This window comes from Staurois parvus, unplaced genomic scaffold, assembly GCF_062004578.1.
Source record: "Staurois parvus isolate SC_StPar_1 unplaced genomic scaffold, SC_StPar_1.0 ptg000299l, whole genome shotgun sequence".
Classification (NCBI taxonomy): Eukaryota; Metazoa; Chordata; class Amphibia; order Anura; family Ranidae; genus Staurois; species Staurois parvus.
Genome location: NW_028318095.1, coordinates 22,650,811 through 22,672,495, shown reverse-complemented (window position 1 = coordinate 22,672,495; position 21,685 = coordinate 22,650,811). Strand labels below are relative to the sequence as shown.

General features: G+C 41.0%; 1 protein-coding gene across 6 annotated transcripts in view; it reads left to right on the top strand.

The window, feature by feature from the left end:
• Window positions 1–21,685, top strand: part of GIT1 (GIT ArfGAP 1) — a 225,853-nt gene that overhangs the window by 93,821 nt on the left and 110,347 nt on the right. For all 6 annotated transcript variants that reach the window (XM_089683028.1, XM_089683027.1, XM_089683030.1 and 3 more), the window contains exon 2: window positions 18,405–18,538. In XM_089683028.1, the coding sequence (XP_089539154.1) occupies window positions 18,405–18,538 (134 nt within the window). The remainder of the gene's footprint in view (window positions 1–18,404; window positions 18,539–21,685) is intronic.

The following is a 21,685-nucleotide window of genomic DNA, read 5'->3' as shown; positions in this document are numbered from 1 at the left end:
GCGGTTGCAGGAGCGGGAGCATGTTACACGTTCCTCCCTAAAAGCAGATGGAATATGTAACATGTTCCCAAAGGTGAACTTACCCTTTAAAGCGGAGCTCTACCCAAAAGGGGAAGTTCTGCTTTAAGCCTTTGTCCCCCGCTCCCCATTAAGGATTGGCACCCTTGTTTGGGGAGTGGGTACCCAAATTTCACAGGTACCCGCTCCCACTTCCGCTGCGATTGCTAGGCGATTGGAGGTGGACGTTTAACCCCCCCCCCCCCGTAGTCTTCTGGGACACGTGACAGGTCCCAGAAGACTATGGGGCCATTCATAAAGTGCAGTGGTTCTCGCACATGCGCAGTGGACACCCGGCTGTGAAGCCGCAAGCTGTCACAGCCGGGTGCCCACACTAAAGATACCGATGCCAGGGAGAGAAGACGGCCAGTGAAACCAGTGGTGGTGAGGACACCGCTGGACCGAGGGACAGGTAAGTGTCTGTATTTTAAAAGTCAGCAGCTACAGTTTTTGTAGCTGCTGACTTTTTTTTTTTCTCAGGCGGAACTCCGCTTTAAGATATTTTAAAATGGGTAGAGTTGCAGTGTTTTGTTTTTTTGCTGCCATATGTTAGAATTACAAATATTCTTTTCAGCTCATAATATTGTTTTAACCTTTCTGCCTCTAGAGAAATTCCCAAAGCACCAAAAAATGATCAATAGATTGGATTAGAATGTGATTCAGTTTTTGATTTGCAGTGCCCTCTGTATTCTCCTATAACTGTTTCTTAGACCAATCAATCATGCAGCATATAAAAAGCTGCAATCAAGAGCGATTCAGATATTTTTTAATAGGTTCTCGGATAAAGAACTAAAATAGTTCATACGACCATTAAGCATAATTGATTATTGAAAGCACAGCACACATTGCTTTCTTTAGCATGCAATTAGTGTCCGCTTCCTGGCGGAAGGGTTTTTACATTGATTTCACAGCTTGTGGCTGCATGCCACAAAGTTTATTAAAATGTGTGAAGCTCAAAATGAAAGGTGTGCTAGCAAACTAGACATCTGCAAGTAAACTAAAAGTGCTAACTTGCCTTGGGGTAATGCTGTCAATATGACATGACTGATACACTGTAGAGACTGAAATCTGATTTGCAGGTACTTAGGATTTTCAGGCAGCTCTCCAGGTGCACCTGTCAGTCCATGCTTGGAGTTGTAGTTCATGTTGGTAATAAAAACAAAAGAACCTTTCCTTTATATTTTACTCTGTTAAGGTTAATCTTAAATTAAAATAATTTAGCAGCAGGACCTAGGATTCTCCATGACCTTTTGGATTGAGCTCTGCTGATTACACATCCCAAAGGTCATTGGAGTTCTGCACATCCCTATTGGTTTGATGTTACACCCTTACATTTGCATAAGGAGCAGAGATCATCCCTGCAAAGAACAGTGTGGCTCCTCCCACTTCCATCTTCTGGTTCCCAACCCATCTGATAGCAATTTAATATTAAACTGAACTCCAGGATAAAAAAATATTGTCTAAATACAAAAGGCATGTGTGTTTGTCATTCTTGATGTGCTTTGTGTATTTCTTTTAGTGTGCAGTAATCCCAGGTGAAGCTTTTCCTCTATGCAGGAGCGTCCTGTAATAAAGACCAGTCACTGCCTCTCTCTCTGCTTGTGCAGGGTGATTGGTCTTGTCTCCACCCCGCCTGTCATTTTCTGTAGGCAACCTGGAGTGGTTGTGCCTGCTGGGTCCCTCCCAGAGCCCTGCTCTCTGCACTGGCTATGTACAGCACAGTCATGATGTCACTACTACTTTTACAAGTTAATAACTATATTTGTAAGGTCATTTAGTGCACATAATGTGAATTTTTTATCTTTTGTGCCTAATCAGAAATGTATTTAAATGAACATTGTTGTGCTTAAAGTTTTGCTGTAAGTAAAACAAGTAACAAGGGAATTATAAAATAGCAGGAAAGAGGAAGGAATAGAACCGCCCTCCTATACACCCGATTCCTGGCAGAAAATGAAAATGGTTCCCATATAGAACTCCCTATGAGAGAATGAGTACTTCCCTCAAATGGTAACCCCATCTTCACCACTTCTGATTAGTTCTGTGGAAGGGACTAGGCATGGTGGCATATGGATATTGTAAAAACAGATTAGCAGGTATGAACAATTTTGAACTTGCAGTGCTTTTAATCGATGACAGGTTTAACCACACATCTCATTGTTTAATTGCGGACTGGGACGAATGTATGTTCCAGGACACAGTTTGCATCCAGGATCACTCATCCATCCCTGTATCCAACCTTGAAGTTATGCTCTTTTTTTCACATCAAATAGCTCTCTGTATGTGAATAAGCCCATACCTACTACAACCCTAAACCTTTACGCAGTGTTGCTCTTTATTATCTCTCCAAATGATGCACTCAAATTTTAAATCAATAAAAATATACCCAAATAGTGCAAATATAAATATAGCGCAAAAAATTCCAATATATAAAAAAAATGTCCTCAAATTATTATATTAGTCACACAAAATAAAGTCACTCAAATTCAAAGGAAAAAATCTTCATGTTGAAAAACTTCCAAAGTGACTCCTGAGACCAATAAGAACCTAAAAAAAAAAGAAAAACTCACATAGTGCATTATCCTTAGTAACTTGAATATAATCCACTAAATAAACCAATGTGATACACTCACAAAAATAAAAAACACGTGATCACTACTAGTGAAAAAGTGAATACTGTGTAAAACGTGACCGTGAAACAGTCTCATGAAAAATCAATTCAACAGCAAAATTGTGAAGAAAACTGTGTCCATTTCTGTAGTGTACATATTAAATACCCTTACCAAATAAAATAAACCACAGGGCTTGTAATCATCTAGGCAGGATGATGTCATACAATATGCTCCACCAAAGAGATCCTCACAGCCACATACTGTAGATGTACTCCTCTTTTAAACACCAGTCTCCATGCTCCAAACGATGCCCACCATATATAGAATGAATTATAGTGTAAATCCGTATACAATCAATTAAAATATACTTTATTCATATGCTTACGTTTTAATTCATCTTTAAAATCGCCATATATAAAAAATAACTGACAGCCAGACCTCTAAAGATCCTCTGATAGCCTCATGTGTTTTTAGAGGAAAACTGCCAGGATCCAAAATGGCCGCTTGGTCACTTCCGGTTCTGCTGTGTGTCTGACGTCACTTCCCTTGACGCGTTTCGTCATCGGACTTATTCATAAGGGATAGAGACGTCAAGCAGAAAGGTCATACTTATACCCCTCTCTGACATGAGCGCCGCAACCAAAGCCGCCATGTCAGGGAAGGGACCGCTGCCCATACTACGCTGCATCTACTCATTATAAATACCCGCGGCTGACACACCCGCTGCACTCTGCATAATCACGGAGAATGTCCCCTAAGAGGTCATAAACATCAACGGCCTCCTAAATAACACAATTACATATATGATACAACAAACACTATACATTGCATTGAAGCCCATTAAATCCCCCAGTTTCCCCTGGAGGCCAATAATATATTGAAATAAATAACATCAATACATAACTTTCCTTATTTAAACCATATAACCTTTAAATCAATACTTTCCTTACTATTCCAATACAGTAATATACTCCTAGTATATTATAATTAGCCCATAATTTTAATAACCCAATATGAATACTAATTAAAATCTAAATAGTATTTAATAATCATACTAATCCTAATTTTAAAAACTGTTAACAAAAAAAAAAGTTGGGAGTGCTTTTTTTTTCCTTCTTGCTCATTTACCCCAATCCCAGAGCTTTTTCCCCCAAAAGCAGTCGGAAACCATACTGCCGTTAAAAAAAAAAAAATGGGGAGAAGAGTTGGGTGTTCACTCCACTCTATTGGCTGCGTTGGCCCTGCCACCTCATCGCCCACAGAGGTAGCTTTGGGTTCCACTTCTTTTATTTGCACTGTTGCAAGATACTTGGACATGCACTGATTTTTTTTTTTTCCTTCCAATCAGATGAGCGATCTACATCCCTAGCCATTGCAGCCAGGCATCAAATGTTTAACTTTAACCTAAAAGGCTAGGTTTGTGTTACTGAAGAAGCAGAGCATGTTTACGTTGCAATATGAAAACTCACTTTCCAAAAAATTGTGTGCAAAGAAAATGAAGAAAACAGGATTTTTGCTCACACGTGATTGGATGATTGCATTTAGTATAGCTTCACCTCATTCACCAATCAACCATGGAAAATCCTTACAGCCAAAACTGTGGACCTTTTTTGCAAGAAGGCGATGAGTCCAACTATTTTAACATTCACTCTTTGCTGTTCTCTTTAGTTGAGTTAACTCGAATTGTTTAACCATCCATTTTAAGCGGACTGCGAAGACACCAGAATAGGCAAAAAAAGCACATGCTGCATTTTTTCTGATATGGTGCTGCACAACACACAGTAGTGCATTAGCGTGCATTGTGATAGCTGGAACACAAGATCAAATGTGATACACTAAGGGATCATGTACACTGCAGCTGATAAACTCACATTTAGGAGCTGTTCAGCGTGTTTTTCAGCAGCCCCTGAACTCAACCTAATGTTTTCCTATGTGTCCACGTACACATCTTTGTTTACAGTGGTTTACAGGCAGTTGAGTTTACAGTTGTTTTTTTGAACGCAGAAAACTTGCGTTCAGAAGTCGATTTTATCAGTGTTTCAAACGCAAAGCGCTTGTAAACGTGGCTAAACGCGGCAAATCGCGTTTATAAGCGTTTGCGTCTGAAATTTTTTTGGAACTCTTACAGATCCCAATGCTGTCCAGAGCCTTTTTTTCATCCTGAAAAATGCATGCAACGCATTTTCAAGGTACTCAGATGGACAAAACACTGCACACAGGATGTTCCTACCAAGCTTGTCACACATTGTAATGCCCATTCACACCTCAAATTCCACATGAAGACCCCCTGCCAGGTGACCTTAATGACTCACTCCACCAGACACCTATCCCACCCTTGGAAACAAAAGGAATGTTAATGACCAACTCACACCTAATTATCTCAACACGTACTTCTGCCTCTGCTTCTACTCTGTGTATTTCTCTGAAACAGCCTGAAATAGTTAATAATTTACCACTTTTCAGTGCATTCTGGGAGGTTCTCCTGTGCTTATCTTTAAAAAATGCTTCTAAACGCGTAATGCAAATGCGGCTAAACAGACGTTTTAAACCTACATTTTCCAGCAGTCAGTTTCCATCATTCAGAAGTGTCCCGTGTACATGGGGCCTAAGAGTTTGCATATAGATCAGAGCTAAGAGTGTGATAAAGATAGGAGACTCTCCCAGCCAATGTATATCTGAAGTATCCCTATTACATACCTCCCAACAAGTCCCAGATTGTGTGGGACTGTCCTGCAGTTTTACCCTACTTCCACTGTTTTGTGTACAGGGGCGGACTCTCACAAAGCTTCTGCCCTTGTACAATGTGCCCACAGCTTATTTCATTAACTCCAGCCTAGGACCCCTTTCACACGAGTGGACTGATCAGGTCCACCTGTCTGTTTTTCAAGCAGACCTGATCGGATGCTCCATTTCTCTCTATGGAGCGCCATGTGTAAACGGGCATGTGACCATTTACACCCACCTGCATCTGATTCGTTCCTGTCTGCTAAAATCAGACTGATGGGGACCAGTTCCCCATTCGTCGATCAGATAGGATGGCAGGCAGTCTGTTTCCATACAACAGCCCATAAAGGACTGTGTCCCTGTTTGCTCTGCATAAGCGGAGCGGACAGGGACCTATCATTTGCTTGCTCAGTGTAGATCAGCGGGTAGATCCACCGCTGGGCAAGTGGTTCTGCTGACAGGTCCACTCCATGTGAAAGGGGCCTTGCCTTCCATCTTACACAGTTTTACAGGCTCCTCTCCTGTACTGAAATGTCCTACTTTATCACAGCACATTGTACACGTCTCACAGTGTGCATTAGAAGCTACAGTAAGTTAGATGATCTTGCCTTATTTCATGGCTGGGGGACACCTGATATTATGTAGCTCTTTCCTCCCCAACCTTGCTGACTCTTTCATTTATTGGATTTCAGTTCTTTCACTCATGCAGGCTCCACAAAAGATGTGGGTGTTACCATAGCTTCCTTTTTCAAAGAAGCTATGTTATCTAACCATTTCCCCTTTCCACAGTATTCCTACATTGCATAGAAAAGTACAGAGACCTAGTGATGATGTAATTTGTTGTCCAATAAGGTATGTAACAAAAACAGATTTTCTTCGATAATTTAATTAGCATGTTGATATGAATGGAAAGTAGGAACTAGGCAAGGCAAAATGAAGCAAATTAAACCAGCTCTAAATACTTGGCAAATTGTTTGCAGTAATATCCTGTTTTTAAGTTGTAATGGAGTGCTTCTAGTTCTCTGTACTAGGAAAATGCTTACTGGGCCCTTGTTGTAGTGGGAGTGCATCAATGACAGCTTAGTCCACACTCTTGTATAAAGCCCATCACTATCTCTTACTTTTTTTAAAAGGATTTCTGGCTCTTGCTGGGACTTGATTAAGTAGGAGGGAAGGGCAGGTCAACCTGGGGTTATGGAAAAATGACTCAATTATATGTGAATGTGTCGTTTTGTACAGCCAGCATGCAATCTGTGTGAAAGCAGCTGAATAATACGTTTCATGCATTTTCTTGACCTGGAGCAAGTGTCACCTTTAATAAATGCATGCTTTTCATGGGTATGGTGCAGTAAGCACAACTCCCAGCTGTATTTCTGGATGATGAAGCTCCTTAATAGAACACCTACCACATTACATGTAAAAAGGATAAGGAAACAACACCTTGTACTTTCAGTGCAGCCTCTCTATGATGTCTTGATTTAAAGCAGAACTCCAGTCAGAAATAAGATAAAATAGCCCGTTTTGCTATAAATTTTGTGGTACTATTCACCTTCAATATAGAAATTTCCCCACAGTACTTTTTGTTGCCTCTAGGTGTCCTCAGTCTGATGGTCAGCATCATCCAACTCATTTCCTCAGAGCCCAGGTTGTCCTGCACCCATCCTAGCCTGACTGAGCTAATTTCTGTCGCTCTTCTTTTGTTACCAATATGCTTCTAGTTTGAACATGATCTTTTTAGTTCCTTGTGCTGCTTCTGCATCTCAGTCCAGAATTATTGTACAGGGACTGTGGGAGGCTGATATCAGGTCTAATTCAGGTACTTACACTGCTTGCATTTAAAAATAATTACAGGTTTGCATTAATTTGTGTTTTTTGCATTTGACTAGAGTTCAGATTTAGGCCTCATGCCCAGTGGGTGTACAAGACTGGTGGCACAGTCACACCATCCAGCTCCACTCCCTACAACTTGTAAAAGTCTTGCTGCTGAGACTGGGTGGTGCACTGAGTGCCACTGACATTTATGGCAATATATGCCCAGGGACAAATGCTCGAAATGCAGAATGTTTGCATTGTCACTTGGCACAAACTGCCCTAAATGTTAGTTTAGTTAGGTGCTTCATACAGCCCCAGCAGCTTCCAGCCTCTCATAGAATTTAAATTACAGTGGGTAAAATAAGTATTGAACACGTCACCATTTTTCTAGGTAAATATATTTCTAAAGGTGCTATTGACCTGAACTTTTCACCACATGTTGGTAACAACCCATGCAATCCATACATACAAAGAAACCAAAACAAATAAGTTCAGAAATTAAGTTATGTGTAATTAAATGGAATGACACAGGGAAAAAGTATTGAACACGCTAACTGAAATGTATTTATTACTTTGTGCATAATCCTTTGTTGGCAATGACAGGTTCAAGATGCCTCCTGTATGGAGAAACTAGTCACATGCATAGCTTAGTTGTAGGGCCAGAGGTGTACACTGCACTGTGAATGCAATGCAGACCGCATACACAAAGCAAAACATTTCTGGAAGCAAGAGGTTGGTAGAAGAGACTGCCTGTCATAATAGTTTTTTGTTTTTGTATTTTATTCCTAATTTATTTAGAAAAGTGTTGGAGCATCTTAGGTTTTATTTATTTTAGGCAGCCATACATTGTTTTTGATCCATGTATGGGCTAGCTCAGGGGTCTGCAACCTTTAAGACATAAAGAGCCACTTGGACCCGTTTCCGAAGGGAAAAAAAAGACTGGGAGCCGCAAAACCATTGCAACATTTATAACAAATCCGACACTGCATATATTGCAAAAAGCACTCTGGTCATGAAGGGGGTTTAAGGGCCCAGTAAGCAAAGGGTTAATCAGGGCCACAGTGTATCTTCATAATCACAATCATAGCCTTAGGTCAGTGGTGGGCAACCTTTTTTTTCAACTGAGCCAAATCTCGCCAAAACCACGATTGAAATTTATTTTGACAGCCACATTTTTAAAACTGAAAATACATCCCCCATATAGTAATTCATCCCCCATAGTAATTCATCCCCCATATAGTAATTCATCCCCCATAGTAATTCATCCCCCATATAGTAATTCATCCCCCATATAGTAATTCATCCCCCATAGTAATTCATCCCCCACATAGTAATTCATCCCCCATAGTAATTCATCCCCCATATAGTAATTCATCCCCCATATAGTAATTCTTCCCCCATAGTAATTCATCCCCCATATAGTAATTCTTCCCCCATAGTAATTCATCCCCCATATAGTAATTCATCCCCCATAGTAATTCATCCCCCATATAGTAATTCATCCCCCATATAGTAATTCATCCCCCATATAGTAATTCATCCCCCACATAGTAATTCATCCCCCATAGTAATTCATCCCCCATAGTAATTCATCCCCCATAGTAATTCATCCCCCATATAGTAATTCATCCCCCATATAGTAATTCTTCCCCCATATAGTAATTCATCCCCCATATAGTAATTCATCCCCCATATAGTAATTCATCCCCCATATAGTAATTCTTCCCCCATATAGTAATTCTTCCCCCATATAGTAATTCATCCCCCACATAGTAATTCATTCCCCATAGTAATTCATCCCCCATAGTAATTCATCCCCCATAGTAATTCATCCCCCACATAGTAATTCATCCCCCACACAGTAATTCATCCCCCACACAGTAATTCATCCCCCACATAGTAATTCATCCCCCATATTGTCTCAATTCACTTACCTTTGCTCCGCGCGTTCCTCTCGCTGTGTTCCCGCGCCGTTCTGGTCTTCAGGGCGGACTGAGAGAGGAGTTCGTCACTCTGCCCCGCCTACATCCTGGCTGCCCCACCTACATCCTGACAGCCAATGTTCCACGCTCCGTGGGCCAGATTTTTGAGGAGGGAGGGGAGCGGGCGCCCGGCATACAGAAGAGCCGCATGTGGCTCGCGATCTGCGGCTTGCCGACCACCTGGTGGGCAGTGTGCTCCGGAGCCGCAGCAAAGATGAAAAAGAGCCGCATGCGGCTCTGGAGCCGCGGGTTGCCGACACCCGGGCTAGCTAATGACCACAAGTCCATCTATTAATCGGCTTGTGTAGAACCAGCCTGTCAGGTTTTTTCCTTAATGATCAGTGCCAACCTGCCATTAGAACAAAAAAAAATGAATCCTGTATGGCCTGCCTTCTTGACACCATGACCCATGTTCACCTAAGACTAGGTTCACATTTTGCGTGGGCACAGCTGCCTATTCATATGAATGGGCTGCCATGCCTCCTGAAACACAGGATAAAGGTCACTGCACCATTTCTGGAATCGCAGCCCACTTGGGAACCGCAAGTGCAGTGCGGTTCCCATTGCGGGAGTGATTTCCAATGTGTGCAGCGTGCCATTAGGATTGATGGCACCCTCACACATCTGCGGTGTTCTCTGTAGGTGTTTGTGGCTGCAGGAACAGGTGCGGACCTATAGCAGGAGCCACCCACATAGATGTAAACCTAGCCCAAGTGTTTGTCCTGATGTCACAGAGACACAAATGAAGGGACCACAGACAAGTAGGAACTCTTATTGTTGTCTGTGTTGAGGATCAATTTATATACTTCTCTCCAGGTGAGCATCTGAAGGTTTAGATTTGCCATTAGATCATAAGATGAGGGTTAAAGAATAAGTTCACCTTTGGAAAAACATTACATGTTTTACTTGTTTTCAGGGTGGAACATGTAACATGTTCCCATAGTTGCAGCTGCCCCCCCCCCCTCCCTTTGACAGATAGTATGGGGAAACTTCTCCCCGTACTATCTGTCAGATTTGAAAACCTCAGAGCGGCTATGCGGGGCTCCGCCCACACGGTTGAGTCATTCATTCAGTTCTGTAAATGAGTGCCTACAAGTCCCAGCAGCCTTAGCGGCTGTCAGCTTGTACTTTTCAATAAACTACCATGGTGCTGTGGAGTGCCGTAGTAGTTAATTGAAGCGTCTTGTCAATATCTGCTTGCTCGTAAAGTCCGAAGGACAATTTCTATACCCCAAAAGCAGCTGCTCATCTGCTTCACAATTAATTTGCAGAATAAATTTGCAGAAACTGTTGCTGGCCTTTTTAATTTGTCCACTCTGGAGTATATGTGTAATTTCATTTTATGAGGGGAAATGTTGGCGGCTCTGAAATAAAAAATGTGGCTCCCTGGCTATGTTTTTGTTTATTCCAGGAACATTACATTTTATTACTGTAATGACATCAGGCTTCTGTGCCATTTTTGGTTCTGTCATTGGACATGTTTTTTCTTATTCCTTCTGTCAAAATCTGACACGTGCCCAGAGGTTCAGTAAGCGATTGAAATCTGGTCTCTAATGGAAGCTAAGCTTTTCTTGCGTCAGTCACTATGAACCGCATCACTGCAGCTTTTTCTCATTAAGCTGCTGCTTTATTGTCTATTTGTTTTGTTGGCCAGGCTTCCATCTTTGTCTTTGGCATCTCATTTTATGTATTGCATGACAATTGCTCTTCAATTTATTAACAGTGAAGCAATTATTTTCTTGGAAAATGACTGGAACTGAGTGCTGGGCTGTTCCTTTTAAGTGACTCAGGTGCTGCATAGCTTTCCGTGCATTGAACCTATGTAATGTGACAAAATATATAAACTGCCTGACTGATTTCTAAGTATGTCTGACCTAAGGCATGCAATATACATGTAGTCTAGACACTGTCACATTTGAGTTAAACTGGCCATACATGGATAGATTTTTGTTCAAAAGAAATTCTCAAAAATCATTTGTCAGAGCATTCAATGGTTTCATCATTGCATGGTTTCCCATGGTTTTCTTTTATTGCCTCTGAGATCAACAAAAGAATAATTGAAAGAAATGTTTATATAGGATTGGAAGTATTATGTAAATATAGGATTTAGAAGTATATTTTCATACACTGCTCAAAAAATGAAAGGAACACTTTTTAATCAGAGTATAGCATAAAGTCAAACTCCTAGGATATTGATCTGGTCAGTTAAGTAGCAGAGCGGGTTGTTAATCAGTTTCAGCTACTTTGGTGTTAATGAAATTAACAACAGGTGCATTAGATGGGCAACAATGCGATGACCTCCAAAACAGGAATGATTTTACAGGTGGAGGCCACGGACATTTTTTTCCCTACTCATTTTTTCAGACTGTTTTTCACTAGTTTTGCATTTGGCTAGGGTCAGTGTCACTACTGGTAGCACGAGGCAATACCTGGACTCTACAGAGGTTGCACAGGCAGTCCAACTCTTCCAGGATGGCACATCAACACGTGTCATTGCAGAAGGTTTGCTGTTTCTCCCTGCACAGTCTCAAGAACATGGAGGAGATTCCAGGAGACAGGCAGTTACTCTGAGAGCTGGACAGGGCCATAGAAGGTCCTGTACCCATCAGCAGGACTGGTATCTGCTCCTTTTGTGCAAGGAGGAACAGGACGGTCACTGCCAGAGCCCTACAAAATGACCTTCAGCAGGCCACTGGTGTGAATGTCTCTGACCAAACAATCAGAAACAGACTTCATGAGGGTGGCCTGAGGGCCTGACATCCTCTAGTGGGCCCTGTGTTCATTGCCCAGCACCATAGAGCTCGATTGCCATTGAACAGCAGAATTGGCAGGTCTGCTACTGGCGCCCTGTGCTTTTCACAGATGAGAGCAGGTTCACCCTGAGCACATGTGATAGACGTGAAAGGGTCCCTGAGAAGCCATGGAAAACATTATGCTGCCTGTAACATCGTTTAGCATGATCATTTTGGTGGTTGGTCAGTGATTGTCTGAGGTGGCATATCCATGGAGGGACCTGCAGGCTAGACAATGGCACCTAGACTGCCATTAGGTATCGGGATGAAATCCTTGGACCCATTGTCAGACCCTATACTGGTGCATTGGGTCCTGGGTTCCTCCTGATGCCCAGCCTCATGTTGGGAGAGTATGCAGGCAGTTCCTGGAGGATGACGGAATTGATACCATTGAATGGCCCCCACGCTTGCTTGACCTAAATCCAATAGAACACCTCTGGGATATCATGTTTCAGTCAATCCAATGCCGCCAGGTTGCACCTCAGACTGTCCAGGAGCTCAGTGCCGCCCTGGTCCAGATCTGGGAGGAATTACCCCACAACACCATCCGTCGTTGTCAGGCATGCATACAAGCACGTGGGGGCCATACAAACTACCAATTAAATTTCAGCAAAATTAACTAGCCTGCTGCATCATTTTTTCACTTTGATTTTCTGGGTGTCTTTGAAGTCAGTCCTCTGTATGTTGATCATTTTCATTTCCATCAAACAATGGGCATCCTTATGTTCCTAATACGTTACCCAGTCCATATCAGTATAGATATCCAGCATGATATTTTTGCCCATTGAGATCTGATGTGCTTTCAAAGTGTTCATTTAATTTTTTTGAGCAGTGTATTTACATTTACGCAGTATATCCCATAGAGTTGTATTATATATATATATAAAAAGAAAAAAAAAAGAAATCAAGGAAAAAAATAAATAAATACACACACACACACACACACACACACACACACACGCCATAATTTTATGACACACCTAACATTGAGTAGGCCCCCTTCTTCATCTTCTGCCACCAGAACAGTCTTGAACCATCGAGGCATGTATGCCACTAGACCCCTGAAGGTATACTGTTGTATCTGGCACCAAGCCGTCAGTTGCAGATCCTTTAAGTCCTGTAATTTGCACAGTGGGGCCTTCATGGATTGGACTTTTTTCCAGCACATCCCACAGATGTTTGATTTGGAGGCCAAGTCAACATCTCAAACTCATTTTTAACCACATGACCTCCGGAAGATTTACCCCATTTCTGACCAGGCCATTTTTGTGTCATACAGCACTGCGTTACTTTGCGCGGCCATGCAACGTTGTACAAAAATTAAATTTATGTAATTTTTACCCCACAAATAGAGCTTTCTTTTGGTGGTATTTGATAACAACTGCGTTTTTTTTTATTTTTTGTGCTATAAACAAAAACAGACTGACAATTTTGAAAAAAACATTTTTTTACTTTCTGCTATAAATATATATGTGATTTTGCACAGGAGGGCTGCTCTGTAGCAGTATATTAATTGGTTAAACAACACAAATAATCGTGCTTGGGTTAAAAACTTGGTTTAAAAACCCCATACAAATCTAATCAAGCAGCTGGCATAATATCGCAGGATACAATATAATAAACATGAAAAAAATGGTGCAGGTCAACTAATAAACAAATCTCTATAACATTTCAATTATTTTGTAATAAAATACTGAAAGATATAATAAACAGGCCCATCTGCAGTTAAGTAGTGTATTTCAGCTGAAAAAAGATTGTAATATCGTCCACCTGTAAAGTCTCAGTGGGCTACACTGTAGATATTAGTGCTCAAAGAATGATGAATATATTATGAAAACCCTTCACCAACCCAGACACACAGCCTCTTACCAGAACATGTTGACCCCCCCTAAAAAAGGAGCGGTCAAACAGCTCTGTGTTGAACCAAAATGAACATCACAGCAGGACTCTGCAAAGATTTCTCCCAGGGCTAACTTCCATAGATTTCCATAACAATTCAGCCTAATGGGCAGGATTAATCTTCATGGATGACAACCCAAGGGGAGAAAACCATCTCATAGTGTAGTAAGCCAATATAACAAATTATTTATTCAAAGTAATGCACATACATATACCAAATGTTAAAATCCGCATATCACCAAACCAAGTAAGATTTTTCCAACCAACAAGATTGCTGCTGCATCCCATGCGCGATGATGTCGCACATCGTTTTGTCACCAATGACATCAGGGACGGGGGCTACATCAGGACATCGTGCTATATACAGAGCTCAGCATAAATGAGTACACCCCTTTTAAAAAGTAAGATTTTAATCAATATCTTAATGAACACAAGAACAATTTCCAAAATTTTGACAAATTTGAGTTTTATAGAACATTTGTTTAGCTCATCACATTAAAGTAAGTTAAATAATATAACTACAAAATCTTCAGTTTCACTCAAATTAGTTGAGTACACAGCAAAAACTACTAAATCTAGTATTTTGTATGACCTCTATTATTTGTAAGGACAGCACCAAGTCTTCTAGGCATGGAAGTTGGTGACATATTGCAACGTATCTTTTTCCATTCTTCAAGAACGACCTCTTTTAGAGCCTGGATGCTGGATGGAGAGTGATGCTTGACTTGTCTCTTCATAATTTCCCATAGGTGTTCGATTTGGGTTCAGAGCAGGAGACCTACTTGGCCACTGAATCACTTTCGCCCTGTTTTTGTTCCGAAATGTGACAACGGCCTTAGATAAGTGCTTTGGATCATTGTCATGTTGGAAAAGTGCAGGACGACCACCAAGAGCACAGAGTGATGGTAGCATCTTCTCTTCCAATATAGAGCAGTACATCTGTGAATTCATGATACCATCAATGAAGTGCAGCTCCCTGACACCAGCAGCACTTATACAGTCCCACAGAAGGACACTGCCACCACCATGTTTCACTGTAGGCACCATGCATTTTTCTTTGTACTCCTCACCTTTGCGACGCCATACAGTTTTGAAGCAATCCGTTCCAAAAACATTTATCTTGGCCTCTTCACTCCAGAGTGCAGAGTCCCAGTAGTCTTTTTCAGCATGGGCCCTGGCACATTCTAGGCAGACTATTTTGTGCATGGCCTTTAGGAGAGGCTTCCTTTGTGGATGACACCCATGCATGCCATTTCTCTGCAGTGTACTCTGTATTGTGTCATGCAAAACAATCACCCCAGTTTGACTTTCTACTTCTTTAGCGAACTGCGGTGAACTTGCATGGCAATTTGCTTCAACCCTTCTTATCAGAAGATGCTCCTGTCCAGGTGTTTATGTCCTGGACAGTCTGGACCTCTCTGTGAGATAGTTGCAGTTCCATCCTTTTACATTTTTGTATCACTTTTGCTACAGTATTCTGACTGATAAGTAAAGCTTTGCTAAGCTTCTTGTAACCTTCACCTTTCTTTTGTAAAGAAATTATTTTCTTTCTCAAGCCATGTGACATTTCTCTTCCATGTGGTGCCATTGTTGACAGCATGAAATGGGAAGGGGTTTTCTTTAAGTAACACCCCTTTATAATCAACTGTCTGCTGGACACCTGGTTAATGAATAATTAGACTCACCTGTAGTTGAATTCGTGTTAATTAGAATTTTGTTGCCTAACATTTAGCTTTGTTCCTAAGACTTCCACTGGGGTGTATTCATTTTTGCAACATGGTCTTGAAAGAATTTGTTAGGAAAAATACTTTTTTGTGTGTGCAAATTAACAAATTTACTGTTTGCAATCAATGGCCTGCATTTGCGGGAGTATTTAGTAGTATAGTGTTCCACAGAAAATGTTGATTCTGCAAGAAAAGTAAAGATTTTCTGACAAATCTGTTAGGGTGTACTCATTTATTCTGAGCTCTGTACATAGGAGAGGCAAGCCACCTGCTCCTAGATTACTTTCACCCAGGAAACAGAAATGGAGCCGCATGGGGCCGGAAATGCGCCTCAGTATACAGATGTGCTCCAGCAGCTGTAAATGCGCTTCAAAGACAAAAAGCCCAGAAGGACTCAATCCGCCCATAACCTGAGCATCAGACATTGGGCCACAATGAAACACAAATAAGTAGGATTTATCAGCCAAAATGATTTACTAAAAAATAAATCATATATACCAAAAAATAATGGTAATATTAGGTCTTCAGCATCTGCACCCAGCATCAGCACTATCTTGTGGCTGTTTCCAGAAACACATCTTAATAACATAACACATAAAAACAATCACAATAAAACCATAAAATAGATATTAAAAATAATAAAAGATGAAAAAAACAACCCACACCTGAAGGTAGACACAACATGGAGGGATATAGTCAGACAAAAGAATTAACTGTTGTTAATAAACACATTTATATCCCACTCTATAGTCAAACTATAGGTTCTCAAAGTATATATCCACCATGTTTCGAGTTTGGAAATTTCACGTCTAATATGGCTACCCCTCCAATTGCTGGTTAATCTGTTGATAGCCAAAAACAATGTACCCTTGGGTTTTTTGTTATGGTGTAGCACATAATGCTTCGATACAGTATCGATGGGAAAACCTTTCTTGATATTGGCAATGTACTCATTAAGTCTTGTTTGCAATGTGTGTCCAACATATTGAAGGCTGCAGGGACATTGAATGAGATATTCAACATTTTTAGTAGTGCAGGTCATGAAGGACTTATTATAAGAACCATGTGTGGTTGCATTTTTTTGGTGGTTCTACAAAATCTGGGGCTACATGTAACCTTAATGGAGGCGCCGCTCTAAAAACCATCAGGCCAGTGTCTAGGAGTAAAGGGCCTCAAACCCTATAATTACGCAATGCTCCCCAGTGTTTATAAAAGATATTTAGAGGGGTGCCTCCATTAAGGTTACATGTAGCCCCAAATGTTGTAGAGCCACCTAAAAAAATCTTCCTTTTTCTAAGAGTTGACTGGCTATTTTTCTTGTAGAAAATGTGCTGTTTGCAAAATTAATGCTCATAAATGTAGAAAATGTTGTTCCTTTCATTCCATAACCACACATGGTTCTTCAGCCAGGTAATTTTCTTCAATTGCTCTCTGGTCCACTTCTAATGCTCATTTGCCCTCTGTAGGTGCTCTTGGCGCTCTTTCAGTGATGCTCACTGCAAGGGTAGATGTTGTCTAACTTCTGGAGTAAGCTTTGAAGGTATTATGAGTTTTTAGTGATTGGATTTAGAATTTGTTTAAAAAAAGAACCTGTCCATGTTACGTTAAAGACTCTAGGGAATATAATATAACTAGAAGAGTCCAAACCACAGAAAACTATGCAAAAGGGGATCTGAGGGAAAGAAAAATTATCCTGCAGAAAGGGCGTAGTAATTGCTGAGCCACTAAAAAAGAATTATGCATTTATGCGTAGATCCTATGGCCTAATGGGTTCAGTCAATGTTGCACTCTTTGCACCCCATGTTGACATTCAGAGGACCTCCTTCCACTTCAAATTATCAATGCACCAAATGATACTTACTAGTGCCAAAAGCAAACCTGTGTTCAACTGCAAACAAACTTGCATAGCGGATATCTGAAGGTGCCTGCATGTGTGGTGGTGCATTACAGATTTGGAAATAAGGTCAGAATTTGCAGTTAGGTCTCTCTGTCTCAATATTGACCCATTTTGGGGAAAACAAAAAGAGGATTGGGGGGGGGGGGGGGAGTTTAAAAATTTCAGGTAAAAGCACAGAAAATAAAATATTTTAAATGCTTACTTGCAGTGGTTTTTCTTTTTAGAAGTTATGTTTTTTTATTATTATTATTATTATTATTATACAGTATTTATAAAGCGACAATAGTTCGCTCAGCGCTGTACATTACAAAGGGTGACAGAACATGTGACAGAACAATACCAATACAATGTAAAACATGAGGGGATTGTGGGCCCTGCTCTTTCGAGCTTACAATCTAGGAGGGAGGGGATGGTGGCACAGGAGGAGATAGCTGTGGGGGATGGAGTGGTAGGAAGAGTGGAGGAGGTCGGCAAGTTAGCAGGGGGTGGGGTAGGCTTCCCTGAAGAGATGGGTTTTCAGGGTGCGCCTAAAAGAAGAGGAGAGTAGGTGATAATCTGATGGGTTGGGGCAGGGAGTTCCAGAGGATGGGTGACACCCTGGAGAAGTCCTGGAGGCGGGCATGGGAGGAGGAGACCAGGGAACTAGAGAGGAGGAGGTCTTAATATGCAATCTGCCTTTAACTACTGCAGGAAGATTTGACTGCTCCAGAAAGAGTCAGTTCCTTAGCACAACCCCTGTTCCTTGTGGCGTGTGAAGGGGGTGTGTCCCTTCCCTCCCTCCAATCAGCTCTCAGAGCTCTCCTCGCTATGTAACTTCAGCTCCCCGCCCTTGCTTTTCAGGAGCTGAGAGATCATTGATCTTGTTGTAGTATATTTCTGTTAATGATTTCTTTTCTTCCGCTGCACAGATCCTGGCTGGGCGTCCATTAACCGCGGTGTGCTGATATGTGATGAATGCTGTAGTGTACACAGAAGTTTAGGTCGACACATCTCAATTGTAAAACACCTCCGACACAGTGCGTGGCCATCATCCTTGTTACAGGTATGGAATGCCAAGTTAAAATAAAAATGAACAAAAAATAATGTAGAACTGAACCATGCTTATTGTATGGGTTAGTCATAGTCCACATATGCCTAAGTGTTCAATAAAGCTGTTAGAACTTTTATACTTTCTAATATAATTCCTTGGAGAAAGTTGTGGGTTTAGGTGGTGCTAATTTTGTTATCCTAGGACAAAATATAGATTGTCTTACTTCCTTGTGTTATCTCTGCACCTTTTCCCTTCCACTCAGCAGCAACAATCCATAAATAATATTTATACGACCATTGTCAGGACTCGTTCACATTGTGTGTGCATAAAAACTAATGGAAAAACATGCAGATATGGCTTGCATAGGCTTGTTCACACCATATGCGTATTTATTATATTGGTCTCTGCAAGGACATAGTTGTTTTCCTGTGTGCCTTGTTCACACCATCACACTGCTGTGATGTGAGTTTTTCGCTACGTAGAAAACTGCAGATGCATTGCAGAGTTCTGCGCAGAAACAATTTGCATGTGATACCAGTATTATGCTGTGAACAGGCACATAGAAAGCATTAGTTTTCTATGTGTCCTTGCAGAAACAGGTGCAGAAAAACCAACTTCTCTGCACATGTTTTTAGTCTTTGTACACATCATACGTGCATAAAAACTGGTGACTTACATAATAAATATGCACATCGCTGCATATGATGTAAAAAAGCCTATGTATGTCTCTACAAGGACATAAGGAAAACAATTGTTTGTATCCTGTTCACATCCTAACACTAGCATCATATGCAGATTTTTTTTCTCAAAAAAATGCCCATGAAGGGGGATGTATGCCTTCATTTTGGCATACACCAGAAAGCAGGAAGCAACTGAGGAAATGTAAAAAAAAAAAAAGTTTAAAACACAAGTAAATTATACCTTCCTATTTACTAATGCTAGCAATATAAGCATTACAAATAGTTAATGTTGATTGAGAGACTATGTTCTAGCTGCTTACTCATCTGTAGCAGAGATAGGCAACAGTAGATCTCCAGCTAGTGTAAATCTATTAAGTTCCAGCATCCTCCACCAGTTTCTGGCTGACTTTTGCCTTCTGGATTATCATGCTGGAATTTATAGTTCCAAACCAGCTAAAGCCTTTTGTTACTTCCTTATATTGTATTACAGTTAGTGAGATTTGTTGCTATTGACCTGGAACTGATTAAACTGTAAAAAATGACAGGTAGCTCAATTTTGTACACTGGTTGCAGTGACCTGTAATAGTCGCTGAATAGGTATGGCATTGTGCAATTATTCACAATGATCACAGGTCCCTGCAATCTCCGTGGTTGTTTTGGCTGTCGTTTGTCACAAAGACCTCAATCAGACTGGGTCAATAGTAGTTTTTGTACTATATGTGATTTTTTTTCAGTTAAGTTTTATCCAATAGATTGCTATGTTGCCCTGTATGACAGCATTGCCATGGAATCTTTTGTTTAAAAAAAAAAAAAAAAAATAGGTAAAAATCTCCTGTTGTATGTAGGATGACTTGCGGGAGTTTTCCAATCTTTTACATTTTTAAGTAAAAGCCTTTGTTTAAATTCCCTGTAAAAAGCACATCAGAAAAAGAGCACTGTTATGCCAGCTGGATAGTTACCTATAAATTATATTTAAATAAAAGAATGGCTTTTGTTTAAACCGTTTTATTGACGTCCTTGACTCTTTGTTGCTTTCTATTTAAAGAAGCGACAGGGGACGGGGTTCAGTGGACAGTCTAGATGTTTATAGTTTCACATGTTCTTTTAAGTGTTCCTGGCTGGGTCCTGAACAGAGCGGGAGCTCCAGGACAGACTCATATCTGTTTTATTGTTATACCATTTTGTCAGTGTAAAGCTGGGACACTGAGAGTTTTTGAACCAGAGGGTTGAATGGAAAAAAACTCAGTTTCTTTGATCCGTACAAGAGAGGTGGATGCTGAGCTGTAGCATCTGATCAGATGCTGGTTTTCCAGCAGGACCATTCGACAGAAGCTGATCTAAAGATCTGCTTCTTTTTAACAGACAGGGCTACACACGGATTGAAATGTAGCCAGTTCCTGCTGAACCAGCCAAATTTCAAAACATGTATGCCAAGTTTAAAGCTGTAGTAAACCGCATCTTAAAAAAAGAAAATCCCCTGCAAGGTAAAGTGATTATGTATATAATAAAACAGTGAGCGCTAATCCAAAAAATCAGCTAAGCACTCTAAGTAACCAATAAATTCTTGAACAGAGTAATATCAACAAAAGTGCAGCGCTAAGTAGTAAAGTCTGAAAAATGTCCACTATAAGTCTAATTCATAAAAACGTGCCAGATGCCAAGTAGAAATCAATGGTGGTGATCAGTGAAGAAAAGTAGAAATGCGCACTCACCAGAAGACAGATATAAGTAAGCGGTATGCATCAAAGCCCATGGATCCTCAATCAAGGAGAAAACTGGTGTGGTCAAAATGGGTTAATCTTCCCTCAAGGATGCAGAGCTTATCCAAAACAGATCCAGGTAGCCAGAGGTCTCCTACAGCTGAATGGACGGAAGGGGTCACCTGCTTACAGGGGGTCTTCCTCCTCTTGGTAAATGCCTGAATTCTTAGTAAAGGACTCTGCAAAAAGGTACTCCTCTATTTTTAATCCTCTCCAGTCACGTGATCCTGCAGCTCCAGCTCCCCTGTGTCAGTGACTGCCTGCTGCAGAGAGAAGGCAGGACCAATAATGGCTGGGCCATGCCTCCTGGAATTCTTCAGTCACTGACACAGGGAAGCTGGAGCTGCAGGATCACATGACTGCAAAAAGGTACTCCTCTATTTTTAATCCAATCCAGAGTCCTTTGCTAAGAATTCAGGCATTTACCAAGAGGAGGAAGACCCCCTGTAAGCAGGTGACCCCTTCTGTCCATCCAGCTGTAGGAGACCTCTGGCTACCTGGATCTGTTTTGGAAAAGCTCTGCATCCTTGAGGGAAGATTAACCCATTTTGACCAGACCAGTTTTGTTTTCTCCTTGATTGAGGATCCATGGGCTTTGATGCATACCGCTTACTTATATCTGTCTTCTGGTGAGTTCGCATTTCTACTTTTCTTCACTGATCACCACCATTGATTTCTACTTGGCATCTGGCACGTTTTTATGAATTAGACTTATAGTG